Here is a 14,172-nt window from a genome sequence, read left to right as displayed (position 1 = left end):
TTACATATTTGTCAAACATTTATTATTTTTTTTCAGATCATCAAGAAAATTTTAATCTTAGAGAAAGAAAACAACATTCAGCATTTAAGTGATGATTACATTTATTATGGAGAAAAGCTATCCATTGTTAAATGAATTAGTTGTGATTAACCACATTTTTTTGGAAAGCTGATGTCAATTTCATTAGTGATACGTAAGCCTGGTTGCTGCCAGACATGTTGACTCAAGAATCACTTAAATAGAACCTGTCTGACAAAATGAAATAGGCTAAAAGATCTCAAAAAGCAACACATCATATCACAATCTCAAGAAACAACTTAGAAACAAAGTCATTGACATTTATCAGTCTGAAAGGGGTTACAAAACCAATGGAGAAAACCTGGAACAATGATGAACCATCACAAAGGCTCATCTTACATTTGCCAAAAAAATAACAAATCTTAATGATCCCCAAGACTATTGGGAAAATGTCTTGTTGACTGATGATGAAAAGTTGAACTTTGTGGAAGGTTTGAATCCTGTTGAATCCTGTGTAAAACTAACACAACATTTCATAGAAAGATCATACCAACAGTCAAACATGGTGGTGGTAGTGTGATGGTCTTGGGCTGTTTTGCTGATTCGGGACCAGGACAACTTGCTGTAAATGACTGAACCATGAATTCTGCTGTCTGACAGAAAATCCTGGTGGAAAATATCTGTCCATCAGTTCCTGTTCTGAAGCTCAAGAACACTTGGGTTTTGTAGTGGAACAATAATCCAAAACACACCACCGAAGTCCAACTGTGGAAAAACAAACAAACAAACAAACAAAAAACAAAACAAATCGAGGGTTTGGCCCATTCAAAGCCCCAAATGTAATCCAACTGAGATACTTTGATACTTTCTTAAACAGATCATTCATGCTGGGAAAATCTCCAATGTGACTGAATTAAAATAATTTCACAAAGAAGAGACGGTTAAAGTTCTTCCACCACAAAGTAAAAGAGCAAAGAGACAAAGTGAAAGAGTGAAAAGACAAACTGAAAGTATCAATTATCGAAAACACTTGTTTGGAGTTCTTACTGCCAAGGGTGGCACAACCAGTTATTAGATTTAGGGGGCAATTACTTTTTTACATAGTGCCAGTTTTGGATAGCTTTTTTTCTTTAATAAATGAAATCATCAAATTCCAGTATAAACTACATATATATATATAAAGACAAAATAAACTAAAGACAAACTGACAAATGTTGTTCTGGCTGATTAGAAAAGATGTGGGATCCCTGCTCCACACAGAGCCCCCAGCTAAAATAAATATGATTTATTATGTTACCAGTTTAATTGAGTCTGGGATTAACTGGGACCAGGCTTAGTAAAGTCTCCATTCTTTTATGTTTTTGCACAATACAAGAGAAGACCTGCTTTGGACTTCACATAACAGTATGATATAATAGGTCTATATTTAGAGTTAAAGAAGAACAACAGGTCGTATGCTGAATTGAAACTGTTAAAGCCGCAGTCAGAAACTTTCAGTTTGTAGTAACTTTTTAAAGAATATAGTTTGATATACATTTCTCATACATATAAAGAAGGTTCTTGTGAATCGACTGCAGGGTCATTGCTGAAAGTGTCAGCAAATTTATCCCAAAAAGGTTGTTGCCACATTCTAACAAACTGCTTGGTATGGGATGATCAATGTTCACAATTAAAGCTTATCCCCCCCATTTTTCTAATTCGAAATATTTCCTGAATTGTTGCTCTCACCCTCAATCACTGAGTCCTTTTACATAATTTCAAAGAACAGAAGGGGCTTGACCGTGCTGATTAATTCACATATAGTAAATGGTAAATGGACTGATTCTTATTTAGTGTTTTTCTACTATCCCGGAGTACTCAAAGCACCCAAAAAGCTCCTTCGAGCCGGAGTTGAACCAGCGACCTAAGGATTCCTGCTATCATATACCTACAGTCCTCCGCTCTACCAACTGAGCTATCGAAGGGACATGCCCAAACACAGGCAATTAAATAAATTCACCTGGGAACTGTAGTTTTTATAAAGTGCCTCATAAACGATTCAATATAGGTAAATATGGTTTGGAAATATAGTGTTATTTAAAGGTGAACTTGGTGTTTCTGTGAAGAGAGAACTTTTTGTGAAAGATTAACTCTGATTATGTTTATTACAGTGATGAATCATGAGTGCACATGTGTGACGCACAGATGTATTATCAACGAATCTTTAATCGTTGTTTTTGTTAGAAAGTCACTGGCTTTAGGACTGAGTCTGAGTGAGATCACTTGGCAGTTTTGCTGATACCGTACACAAACAATAAACTCCTTTAAATGGGCCTAGCGACCTTTGTTTATAACCGAAAACTGAGAGGAATGAATACAATGCGGAAGGTAAGCCTGTTAAAGAAAGCGTGGTTAAAAGACAAGGCTGTCTTTTGTTTTGTTTACATTTTTTGGCCTTGACAACAAGGAGGTAAAACAGTGACATCATGGCCACAACGCGAAATGCACGGCATGCTTTCACAGAGCCATGACGTATTCTCTTTGGTTTGTGTTAGTAACTTCCCCAATAAACGGCGAGCCAATGAAACTGCACAGGAAGCAGCTCAGCGAACCAATCAGTGAGTAGCCTTCATAGGTCTCTGGTTGCTATTTGTTTCGGGCGGCGCTCTGTTTTTAGTAAAGGTAGACCACACAGCGTTAGACCGGAAATTATTAGATTTTTCAACAATACCCTAGTCTGACGCAATCTTCACATAATAATAACAATCATCATAAAAATAATATATCCTCAAACATCTACCATAATAGACGACATTCTGGGATATATGTTATGTATATTTACCAACCTTTGTCACTGTGTAAGTTTCAGAGTGTGGCAGAAATTTATTCAGACCATGTTTACTTGAGCTGTTTACATAAAATTAAAATTTACATACGTAGAAAAGTTGTAAAAGGTGGTCAATTAAAAACTCTTATTATTTTTTTTCGATTATTTGCCAGGTGCTAGTTTTTTCTAGTTGCATTGTTGTTATGTTTAAGCCTAGCAAGTTCTTCTTATTTTTTTCTTTTAGGTAAGGGTGTATTTCAGAACTTGTCCGCCGAGAAGCTTTTATTTCGAAGCACAACCGGAAGTTTGATATTTGCTCGCCAGCGGCTCGACAAGGGTGGATCCTTAACTGTCACCTCTCCCTCCCTCTCCCAGTTTCAATTCAGTCAAATCATCACAGTGATCTGGCAGTTAGCGATACATGCGCCTGTTAGTAAGAGAGTGATAAGCTTCTGCTGTGGCCGTTTTGTAAGCCCTCGAGAGACGGTAACCTCTGGGAGAGTCGTCTCCTAACCCGAATTAGCTAACGTGACAAACTGCAGCAAACCCGAAAACACACAGAAATGGACGAAAAGGCGTTTACGAAAGAACTGGATCAGTGGATCGAGCAGCTCAATGAATGCAAGCAGCTGTCCGAGGGACAAGTAAAAACACTATGTGAAAAGGTAAGATTTTGTTTTTTAATTCCCTCCCTTAACTTATTGCTAACGTCTTCTCCCTCCTCACCGCCGCCTTCCAGACATTCTTAAAATGGCGTCTATAGTGTACATTTCACTGCGTTGTGCATGGATTTGACAATCATTACGAGTTGCCCCAGACTTCTGTTCTGTTTAAACAGCTTTACACCGCTAAATAAGAAATTACATGTGGTAGTTTTCGGGCTTCTTGGTGCTTTACCGGGCAGCTAGAATGACCCACAAGCTTTGAATTCAAGTCACATACCACATTTACAGCCCTTCTCATTCACACTGACAGTGACTGCAGCATCTCTTAGCCGTGCTACTGAGTGGAAGTGCTCTGCCTCATTTTATGCCTCAGTATTTATGTATGGAAGCTGTTAGAAAATAGTAAAAGAAAAATGTGGCCAGCTGGCATCAAAATGGAAAGAGATAAAGTTGATTTCTTGTGAGAAAGTCAGACTTTTGGGCTCCTTTTATTTAGCCTATTAAGGTTGATTGTATCCAGTTTAGGTGCAGCCACTTGGAGCAATGAAAAGGTGAGGAAAAGCTTACTGTGTAGCTCTCGGCACAGGGTAATAAATCCAGCCAGTCAATTTATATCGAGGAGGTTTTTTTTCCTGCAATAAAAAAAAAGAAAGAAAGTTGGCACCTACTTAAGACATTTGGCCCTCCAATTATAACAAGTTATTTCTAAGTGGGGCTTAGTTTAGTCGAGCTTAAAATACATTTTTGGTTATCCAATGACCAAAAAAAATAGCAAATTGCTCAGACTTGTTAATTAAGGTAACACAGTCTGTTTACCTTCACTATATGTGGATGAATAACGTTTGTTTATGTAGCCAAAGCCCCATCAGTGCCCTAAATGTGCTCTATAGTCTCTGCTGCTCCCAGCCAAAGATAACAAACATGAGAAACCACTGGGCTCTGCACTGTCCACCACTTCTTATTTATGCTAAATTACAATGCAAATGTATTTCCTGCTCCTTGTTTCTGTATGCGTTGTTCTTGGGTGTTCTCATTCTTGTTCGCTGAGTGCAAAACTTTGTTTCACATCAAATGTTAGAATGACAATAAAAATCCTTTAAGCCAAGAAACACCCTGAATGAGGGCTAGTCTAAATGAGAGAAACACCTCCTGTAATTAGGCACAATTCAGCAACAGCAGACACTGCAGTCTCCTAAAACACCGCAAGTCTTAATCAAGGCAATTTCCACAAACATCGTGCCATCAAAGTAATAATCTTGTTAGTTTTTAATTAGATGTGCCTAATAAACTGCCAGCTGATTTTGTGTGTGTGTGTGTGTGTGTGTGTGTGTGTGTGTGTGTGTGTGTGTGTGGTGCTTTTTTTGCCCCTCAGCAGCTCTCACAGGTAGTCAGGAAACTGAGTCCATTATCTACCTTCTGTTTACTCATATCTATAAATGGAGAGGATGACTTATTCGAGGCAATAACGTGGGCGGTTTTCAAACTTAAACATGACCTAATGGATGAAAGTGATGCCTGGCCTGAATTGTCATTTTCAATTTGAGTTCCTTAGTCCTTTGCTCTATTTTTTTGCATCACTGCGTTGCATCATTCAGTTTTGGAAACATAGAATTAGTTAAAAATAGCTGAAAAGTGACTTAATGGTAATTTCCCTCAGACGCTGACCTTTGATGTTATCATCACAGTGTGAAGTTGACCTTTAAGCTGGTGTAAGGTGGTTCCTTCCTTTACTATTATAATTTTTTTTTTTTAAAACTAACCTTAATTAACTTGTTATGAGTGTCGTTATGCCCATATGCTTCTGCTTTGGTTGATAACTGGCCATTTGATTTTGTGGTCTGAGCTGAGCTTAACCCCAATCTCTCTGCTCTGTGCTGATTTCCGGCTCTGGATGTCTGGTTGTAAAGGAGCATTTACTCTTAAACATTTTACCACTTTTCTCTCCTCAGATTGTTTTAATTAATACTCTTTTTGTTTGGGTTTTGGATTTGTTTTTTGTGCTTTTTAATCCTGATCTTGATCTGTCTAGGATTTCTGTTTTCTAGAAAGCTCTCTTGCCCAAAGCGTGCTATATATTGTTGCTGCCTTGGGTCATGGTCCATTTTTAGGCTTCCCCCTGCTGGAGAATTGACACCCTGTCCTCTGATTGTTAGATTTATGTGTCAGAAGTCAAGTGACTGACACCATAACTTGACAGCGTATATAGTGAATATTATAAATTTGCTGTTAGGTTGCTGTTAGGCTTTATGCTGACAGAAGAGGCTTCTTCTTTTCTTTTTTTCTTTTATTTTTGGACAGTCTTCAGAGTCTGTTTTTCTTTTTATGCTGCAGCTCTGCCCCCCCCCCCCCCCCCCCCCCCCCCCGACTTTTAAAAGGATACAAAGACTGGGCCCTCTACCATGTTTGGAGTTCTGTGTGCTGAAGTTTAAAGGTCTGGTATTCTCAAGTGGAACGTTAATCCCAATATTTGTTTCCATTTGAGTCCCAGTAATTTTAAATGCTCATTACACTGTGTATCAGGATCCCAAAAAGGGACGGGATCCTTTCCATAGGGCTTAGAGGGAAGGTGGTGGTGGTGGTCAGTGCTTAGCTGGGCATATAAATTGGCCTTTTTATTAATGGAGTTAGTTGGAAAGCACACAGGGATTGTTTATACTAGCCTCTTTTATTTAGCACATAGTTCAACATACAGAAAAAAACGATCTCAAAGACAGACGGATCTTGCGAACACTTGTTAAGACAGCTATACTGGCACAGCACATTAGATCCCGACTGATATAGGATTTTTGAGAGTGATGACAATATTCAGGGATTTAAAATGTGATATCTCAGCAAGTCTTTTCTTTACAGACACACAAAAAAATGATTTCTCCAACTGTAACTGAAGATTTTCCTTTAAATAAATCCTTACTGAGATATTATGATAATTCAGTTTGTTTACTTGTCATAATAAGTCATAAACTGCCCGTATGCTCTCCGCCAGACTCAGCCAGCTGTCATGTTTGTGGCATTCCAAGCACGTGTTGCTGACAGGGGAGTTGCAGGCTGCCACATCAACACTTATAACATGGTTGAAGGGTGTTTCTCCTGCCTCCTCTTTACTTTTTAAATCTCTATATATCAGCTGTAATAAATACTGATATTGGTATATCAGCAAACAGCTAATAATTGAATGATACATGTGTGTTGTAGATGGAAGAGCTGCACAAATGATGCAGCGTTCCTCTTTCCTGTTTCCTTCCTAATGGAGCAAAGATGCCATTAAAGCAGCTGAGGGTGGGTGGGGGGGGGGGGGGCTGTATCATTGTCAGGAGCCCAGTTTCTCCACACTGTCTACTTGTATCTGTCCATCCCACCTCCCACCCAGTGAATGTTGTTTATACATTCAGCAGAAGGCTCCCACACAACATCCTCCCGGATTTTAAAAATAGCCGAGGATATGATTGATTGTGAGTTGCATCACTAACACTGTGAAAGCCTTTGTTGCTAAGGGGATCAGAGTGTGTGACTCAGGATAACACTGTTCATTGTGACTCAGATAGAGGCCGTGTCTGTTTTGGGGATGCGTGTGGGTGCAGAGGAATGAGATGTGCTGTGTAATCTGCCCTTCCAGTTGTCTCACAAGAAGGCCGGTCATACCAGAGCCTCAGCCTGGTGTCAGTGTGCTGAGAGGCAATGCTTTGAAGTGTTCCTCTGTTTAACGTGATTAATTGCGATTTAAATTTTTTCCCCAGTTTGCATTATCGTAGGCTCCTCACTCTTAAGAGTCTGGATGTTGTTGCAAAAGTTGTTTGTTTCACAGAAGTAAGGTCATTGGTTTGAAAATTTAGCACTGAGCCGGGTTTGAATTAGGTGACTGCAGACTGGGGTCTGCTTACTGGATACTGGTTTGATGTTGCCGTCAATTTTGCAGAGAAAATGTGATTAAATGAATAATGTGTCACAGATGGGGAGAGTTAACCTTTTTGTGACCTTCTGCTTTTTCCTTTGGCCAAAAATAAACCTATTAAAGGGTTACATAATCATCCAGAGATGGTTTCTGTGTGTAATATTGTAAGCTCCTTATTGTATTATATGTAGATTTATATATTTTTTGGATTGGCCTCTTTTTTTTCTATTCTATTTATTTGTTCTCCTTCATCTTTTTGTGCTACTTTGGTTCTACTTCATTTAAGCCATATTTGTATAGCGTGTGTTTTTTGGTATTTTGGCTGTAGTCAGCCACAGTCATTTTCTTATCTTTCGAAACATGTTGACTTGGTCTACTTCATCTTGAATCTTGCGTTGGGTGAACCATCTTTAAGGGTAGATAAGAAATGCAATGACGCAGGTGCGTAGAGACCTCTAAAGTGTGCCACAGTGATGCAATCATTTGGTCACATTGCTGCAGTTGACCCACTTGTTAGAACTGATGTCATCTGCTTGACCTTTTTTTGTATCTTTGTTGAAGTCAGCAGAGCAAATAAAGCTTTCTTTGGCAACTGAGGTCACTGTGTATCTGGTTGACTCATTTAAAAAAAAAACATCAGAAATGGATGTTTGCTCAGTGATCTTTGTGAGTGCATCCAAGGCTAAATGAGTTGTGAAATACATGTCCTCAAAATTCATACTGTCATAGCAGAAATGCTGATGAAATCAGACATAACCTGCCACCTTTTGTCTGCTGCTCGTGTTAATTATTTTTACAGTGGTTTCACTCGGTGAGGTTGGCAGTATGCATAACATTCAGCTACCATAAATCAGGAGTGAGGTCATTGCTTGTGGTTACAGTCTTGCAGAGCTGTCAGATTTATTTCACCTGAAGCTGTCTGCAGGTGATGGGCTGATTTAGCTGACCAAAACTGCTGACTTCATGTCGGGGCTCTTGAATAAGCACTTTGTTGAACGCAGGCCGTCCTGCGCCTCGAGTGCAGTCGTAATCTGAGCAGAGTTTGCTCTCTGTGGCAGGTGTGATCTGTACTTTGGACGAGGTGCTTGAGTAATCAGTGCGGTCATCCTTTTTCACAATCACAGCTTTCCAGAGTACATACTATTACTGGATATCTCGTGGATAAACAGTTGCCTCACACACTGTTTTGTGGATTTCACTAAATCCGATCTCAAATTTCGAGAAGTGAAAAGTCCTAACATCAGGTCACACTGTATTGATTTACCTTCTCCAGTTTATGTAATATTTAATCGGAAGTTAATCCCAGGTGATAAAAGTGACATTTTGTGAAGGATATTGACAGGCACCCCACCCCTTTTTTGTGTGCATAAAGCTATAAAGAGAAAGCACATTACATTAATCAAGTTATCAGTTTACCCAATTTGGGACGCAGAGGTGACACCTGATACGTCACTGAACACATTACACATCGACTTTAGTGTAAGGTTACAGAGCCGAAGATCAAATGTTACACCCAAAAACTTGTTAAGAGCGTTCAAATGATAAATGGATGGACGCAGACGCTCGTGGGTCGGTCACAAATACGAAGCCAAAGGCTCACATATCTTTTTGTGATTTCATCACATTTCATTGTGTATGTACTCAGTGGAAAACCTTGATGTGTCGGTAGATAACAGTCCTCGTAGCTCTTTTCTTAACTGAGCTGTGCCTGACGTATTTGAGGCCTGGTTATAGAACAAAATGACTGGGTTTGCATCTCTGCCTATGCAGCTACTGTTGGAAAAACCCAGAAACTCTTTTAAAGGTTATCAAACCACATCTTTATTGAGAAATAATGAGATGTCAAAACTCGTCATGAAGCGTACAGAGGAGCTCGTCAAATTCCGTCTCTTTGCGGGAAAGAGTTCATTTGTTTTGTTGAACTTTATTTGCTCATATTTAATTGTGCTTCTATCTTTTTTGTATTATTTACCTTATTGAAATACTCGTTTTGGTTGCTTCTGAGTAAAAAAAAAAAATATAGTAGTAAAAGTCTAATTTATTTTATCTGTGTGCAGTTGCCGTTTTTATTGAAACTATTTTAGCTGGAGGAGGAACTGAGAGTTCCTCAGACATGGTGGATAACCTCAAGGCTGAGGAAATAACACATTTTATTTCTTTATTGAATTTATATTTCTCATCTGCCTTATTGGGAAAGTGAATAGTAGTCATTGTGCTCAATAACAAAAAACTGTTTAGATTCCTATCACTGTTGCGTGAATTTGCGAGACTAATTTAGTCTTTTTAGCTCTTCTCCAGTTATACAGTGTTTGAATTGCATGTTGTGCTTAATTAAACTGAAACTGTGAGCAAAGGAAATGAAGAAGTTGAGTGCAGAGCAGTGAAAAGTAAAGAGGATCCCAGACAGCCTGACCTGGCCTACTTAAAGTGCGTGTTTGTTTGCTTGTTTATTTCCCCTCACGCCACTAATAAGGGTTGGCGTGAGATTGGGATGAAAACTTATCGCTGTTTGACTTTAATGCAGACATCGAGAATATTCTCTTGGGCTTAGCAGCTCAATTGCTTTAAAGGCAGAAACAGCGGTCAGCCTGCCAAGCTAAGCCCAGTCACTGAAAAGCCTCCTGCCTCATGGCAGTATGGGCACGTGGAGGGGCGTGCTTTATATAGGTCAGCATTGTGCGGCGATGCAACTCTGTCCTTTTGACTCTGAGTTTGTCCCATCTGCTGTTGACAGGCCAGCTATAGCACTCTGACTCTGTCGATTCTCTCTCTCACCCTGTTGTTTAAAGGGGACAGTATGCACGGCTGCTCAGATTGCGTCGTTGACAAAACATTAGGCTTTCGTGGCTGGAAGAGAGCCACGTTAGACTGACTCCAGGAACAGGGCTTGTTGTGGGTGTTCAGATTTAGTATTGATGCTGTTTAAAGTGTTCTCCTATTGTTTTGTTTTAATCTGGCAACTGCAGCTAAAGACCGCATAACAAGCAGGCAGCTGGCTGGTGAAAATGATTCACAGAATGCCAGGGTATATTTTTAAGCTGGAAAAAAAATACACATTTCTACCCCCTCCCCCCCAAAGAAAACCCTGCTCTGAACTGAGAGGCTCCAAAAAGTGGTTGTTCAAATAAAATATCAGCTTCAGGTTTTTGGTGTGTATTTTTCCTGTGTGCATTGAATGAGACAGCAGTATCCTATTTTTTTTTTCCACCTCCAGAAGCATTAGCTGTAGGCCACACAGTGACTCACGCTCGGCAGGTTTTCGACTGCTTCACGGTGAATTCTGAGTCGATTGAACTATGTCTAAGAATAACATTTCTCATCACATCTACTTTTAGCTGTAGCGGTCATGTTACATTGCTACAGCACTTTTGGCTTTGGTTGAGTCCTCTTAAATGAATAATCAGAGCAAACAAAGTGTTTTTCCATCCAGAAGTGGCAGCAACCAGTCTCCAATCATTTTTTTTTTTTTTTTTTTTTTTGGGTTGTGGAGCGTCACACTAATTGATTTTTTTTGGGAAATGTTGCAGTGCAGCCAGAGCTGCAATTCCAAGCACTGCAAGCCAGACCTGCAGGAAACTAATAAAAGACACACACACACACACACACACACACACACAACACACACACACACACACACACACACACACACACACACACACACACACACACGCATTTTAGAGGCTTACATCCATAGAGAGCTTCTGGTGGTGGTGTTTCGGTTTATGCTATAATCACTGTGTAGCATCTTAATGGATTCCCCGGAGGCTGATGTGGAAATTGGGGAGTGGGGATGTCAGGAAATTGTCCAGCTCTCAAATAAAGAACAAAGAATGACCCTGGAAATTACATTGTATTGTGCATGTGATTAACGGATCACATGACTTCCTCTGTGTTGGAACTAATCAGTGGCAGGTTTAAATGAATAAAACTTAAAATGTTCTTAGGCCATTGTTGCTTTGTCCCAGCTGCCTTTTGGTATTTCAGACTTGTACATTTTTGGCATGTTTCGATAGTGGGGATCATTTGTTTTTCAAACCCTGAACCAGGCAGATTTATTTATTGAATTATTTCTTTTTTCCAACCAGGCAAAGGAGATCCTGACAAAGGAGTCAAACGTTCAAGAGGTGAGATGTCCGGTGACTGTGTGCGGAGACGTGCACGGCCAGTTTCATGACCTCATGGAGCTGTTCAAGATCGGAGGGAAGTCTCCAGACACAAACTACTTGTTCATGGGAGATTACGTGGACAGAGGGTACTACTCTGTAGAAACCGTCACTTTACTAGTAGCACTAAAGGTATGTGATATGTTCTGACATTTGACTTTGTCTAAACCTGAAATGTATTCATTTATTTATTTGAATGAGAATAAAAAATAACATTCAGATCTTTTCTCTGCTATTTTTTTTTTTTTTTTTCCTCAGGTTCGCTTCCAAGAGCGCATCACAATCCTCAGAGGGAATCACGAGAGCAGACAGATCACGCAAGTGTATGGCTTCTATGACGAGTGTCTACGGAAATATGGTAACGCCAATGTTTGGAAGTACTTCACAGACCTGTTCGATTACCTGCCCCTCACTGCCTTGGTAGACTCTCAGGTAAGAATATAAACTCGGTTTCACATATGTAAGCGTAATGTTCTGAAAGAATCAAACATTAGTAGAGGAAATATTAATTGGATTCATGTTTTCCTTCCTCTCCCTCTAGATTTTCTGCCTTCATGGAGGCCTGTCACCATCCATAGATACACTGGATCACATTAGGGCATTGGACCGTTTACAGGAAGTGCCACATGAGGTAACAATGACATTTTAAATGCATCTATAATATTTGAAAGCTAAATTGAGCTAATAAGAGTGGCTGTTTAAGTCCATGCCAGCCCATAAACCAATTTGTTTCCTCCTCCTTGTCTCCTGTAGGGTCCCATGTGTGACCTGCTGTGGTCGGACCCGGATGACCGCGGTGGCTGGGGCATCTCTCCGCGAGGAGCCGGCTACACATTCGGTCAGGACATTTCGGAGACTTTCAACCACGCCAACCGCCTCACATTGGTGTCCCGTGCCCACCAGCTGGTTATGGAGGTATGTCACTGGCTCATTTGATGTGCATACAAACAATCCATCTGCTGCTGAGGGTGAATAAGCTCAGGAAAGACGGCTTGATTCCAACCGGCAGTCAGCACGCTAATATGAATTTAACTGCAACAAAGAGCCGTTACGATAAATAGCTCCTCCAACCTTTGGAAGATGCACTAACCGTACAAAAAAATGGAGTTGAAAGCCTCGCTGCTACAGAGAACAACGAGACAAAATGGTTATATCACCATCGACCAGTCATACAGAGTTCAAGGGCGAGTTCAGTTTTAGATTTGCATTAGAGTTGCAGTTTATTCTGAATTATACATTTCCAGTGAATAATGCATCTGCCTCCCTCAGGGTTACAACTGGTGCCACGAGAGGAACGTGGTGACAATATTTAGCGCTCCCAACTACTGCTACCGCTGCGGCAACCAGGCGGCAATCATGGAACTAGACGACACCCTAAAATACTCTTTGTAAGTACCGAAAAATTCTTAAATCCTTTAGGTTTTATTTTAAACCCCGTAGAGTCTAAGGCACGATGCATTCTGGTAGCTTTGGGACCCAGCTGTAATTGTATATAAAACATATAGTGGTTAACAAATCGTATTTATTCTTTCTACTCCTTCTACCCAGCTTGCAGTTTGATCCAGCGCCTCGCAGAGGGGAGCCCCACGTCACTCGCCGCACCCCAGACTACTTCCTGTAAACTCTGATTATTGATTGCCCTTTGACATTTGTACAGTATGACTTTCAACTGATGACAACATGAACTGGGAGGGTGAGAGACTTGGGGTGGAGCAGGAGGCACACCGGTACACATTGTATATCAACACACACGAAAAAAAACAACTATTTAAGCATTTAGCAAAAAACAATGTCCGTGTCTGAGGATGGACCAAAAAGTGTGTGCCATAATCATAACAATATCCATTGCCGAGGACTTGTATTGCGAATCTTCCCATTATATGGAAAAAAACAAAACAGAAATGTTTAAATTCCCTTTCCTGTTACTGTGTAGCTGGACTGATGGCACCGAGGTCCAAGACATAAATTTTGCTACTCTGAATGCGGCTGTTTGAGTCCCACGCGCCATGGCTTATATTGAGTAGATCTGAACGTGATCTGTTTGCACTTTTGTAAATGAAAAGAAATGTAACATGTCAAAATATGGAAAAGATTTCACACTACAGATGTTTGTTTGTTTTTTTTCCTTTTTTTTTTTTTTTTTCTTCCCAACCCAAGCTCTACACAAGGTTTCTTGTTCTTGTTTTTTTAATTAATTTTTTTTGCTTTGTTTTGTTTTGTTTTTTGCAGTCACACAGCTTGGTGTTTAAGATTACATGGAGTGTTAATCCACTTCAGCTCACTGACTCCCTCTGAGCTACAGCATCTGTATTAACCAAACAATTTTATTAATAAAGACGAAGGTGGCTTCTTGATGGGAATATGCTCTTGTGTTTTTGTTTGTTTGTTTATCCTCATATAAAACAATGTTATGGTTTGAATTACACTGTCCTTGCATTGTCCTGGGATTAAATTTCAATGTACATTGATGTCAAAATTTACCACAATTTCGCATTTTCCCAGCGATGAAATTAAAGTATGAACGTGAGCACCCAGTTATTTTATTATTATTTATTTATTTTTATCTTTTATCTCTTAGGAATGCTAATTAGAAGTGTTTTACTTATGATGATAAGTACTTTATCTCATATC

The 14,172-nt window shown here is 39.8% G+C and overlaps 1 protein-coding gene and 1 non-coding gene across 2 annotated transcripts; one reads left to right on the top strand and one right to left on the bottom strand.

The window, feature by feature from the left end:
* Nucleotides 1-1,893: 1,893 nt before the first annotated feature.
* On the bottom strand, nt 1,894-1,982 carry trnay-gua. The gene is given in 2 exon segments: nt 1,894-1,929; nt 1,946-1,982. It is a non-coding gene; the product is annotated as a tRNA-Tyr (tRNA).
* A 1,174-nt stretch (nt 1,983-3,156) lies between these two features.
* Nucleotides 3,157-13,897, top strand: ppp2cab (protein phosphatase 2 catalytic subunit alpha b). Its single transcript, XM_040032287.1, has 7 exons — nt 3,157-3,489; nt 11,464-11,673; nt 11,800-11,973; nt 12,083-12,172; nt 12,295-12,456; nt 12,811-12,929; nt 13,090-13,897. The coding sequence occupies exons 1-7, from the start codon at nt 3,388-3,390 to the stop codon at nt 13,160-13,162; spliced, it is 930 nt and encodes a 309-aa protein (XP_039888221.1). The 5' UTR covers nt 3,157-3,387; the 3' UTR covers nt 13,163-13,897.
* The last annotated feature ends 275 nt before the right edge of the window (nt 13,898-14,172 follow it).

The sequence above is a fragment of the Simochromis diagramma genome, unplaced genomic scaffold (assembly GCF_900408965.1).
Source record: "Simochromis diagramma unplaced genomic scaffold, fSimDia1.1 OVJJ01000216.1, whole genome shotgun sequence".
Classification (NCBI taxonomy): Eukaryota; Metazoa; Chordata; class Actinopteri; order Cichliformes; family Cichlidae; genus Simochromis; species Simochromis diagramma.
The sequence above is the reverse complement of the archived record's forward strand: the minus strand, read 5'-3'. Positions and strand labels throughout refer to the sequence as shown.

Excerpts from the sequence above, each read along its gene's own strand:
- ppp2cab (XM_040032287.1), top strand. The coding sequence starts at position 3,388 with ATGGACGAAAAGGCGTTTACGAAAGAACTGGATCAGTGGATCGAGCAG. Across the intron at positions 11,674-11,799 it reads CTTTACTAGTAGCACTAAAG|GTTCGCTTCCAAGAGCGCAT; the intron begins GTATGTGATATG and ends TTTTTTCCTCAG. Across the intron at positions 12,173-12,294 it reads TACAGGAAGTGCCACATGAG|GGTCCCATGTGTGACCTGCT; the intron begins GTAACAATGACA and ends TGTCTCCTGTAG.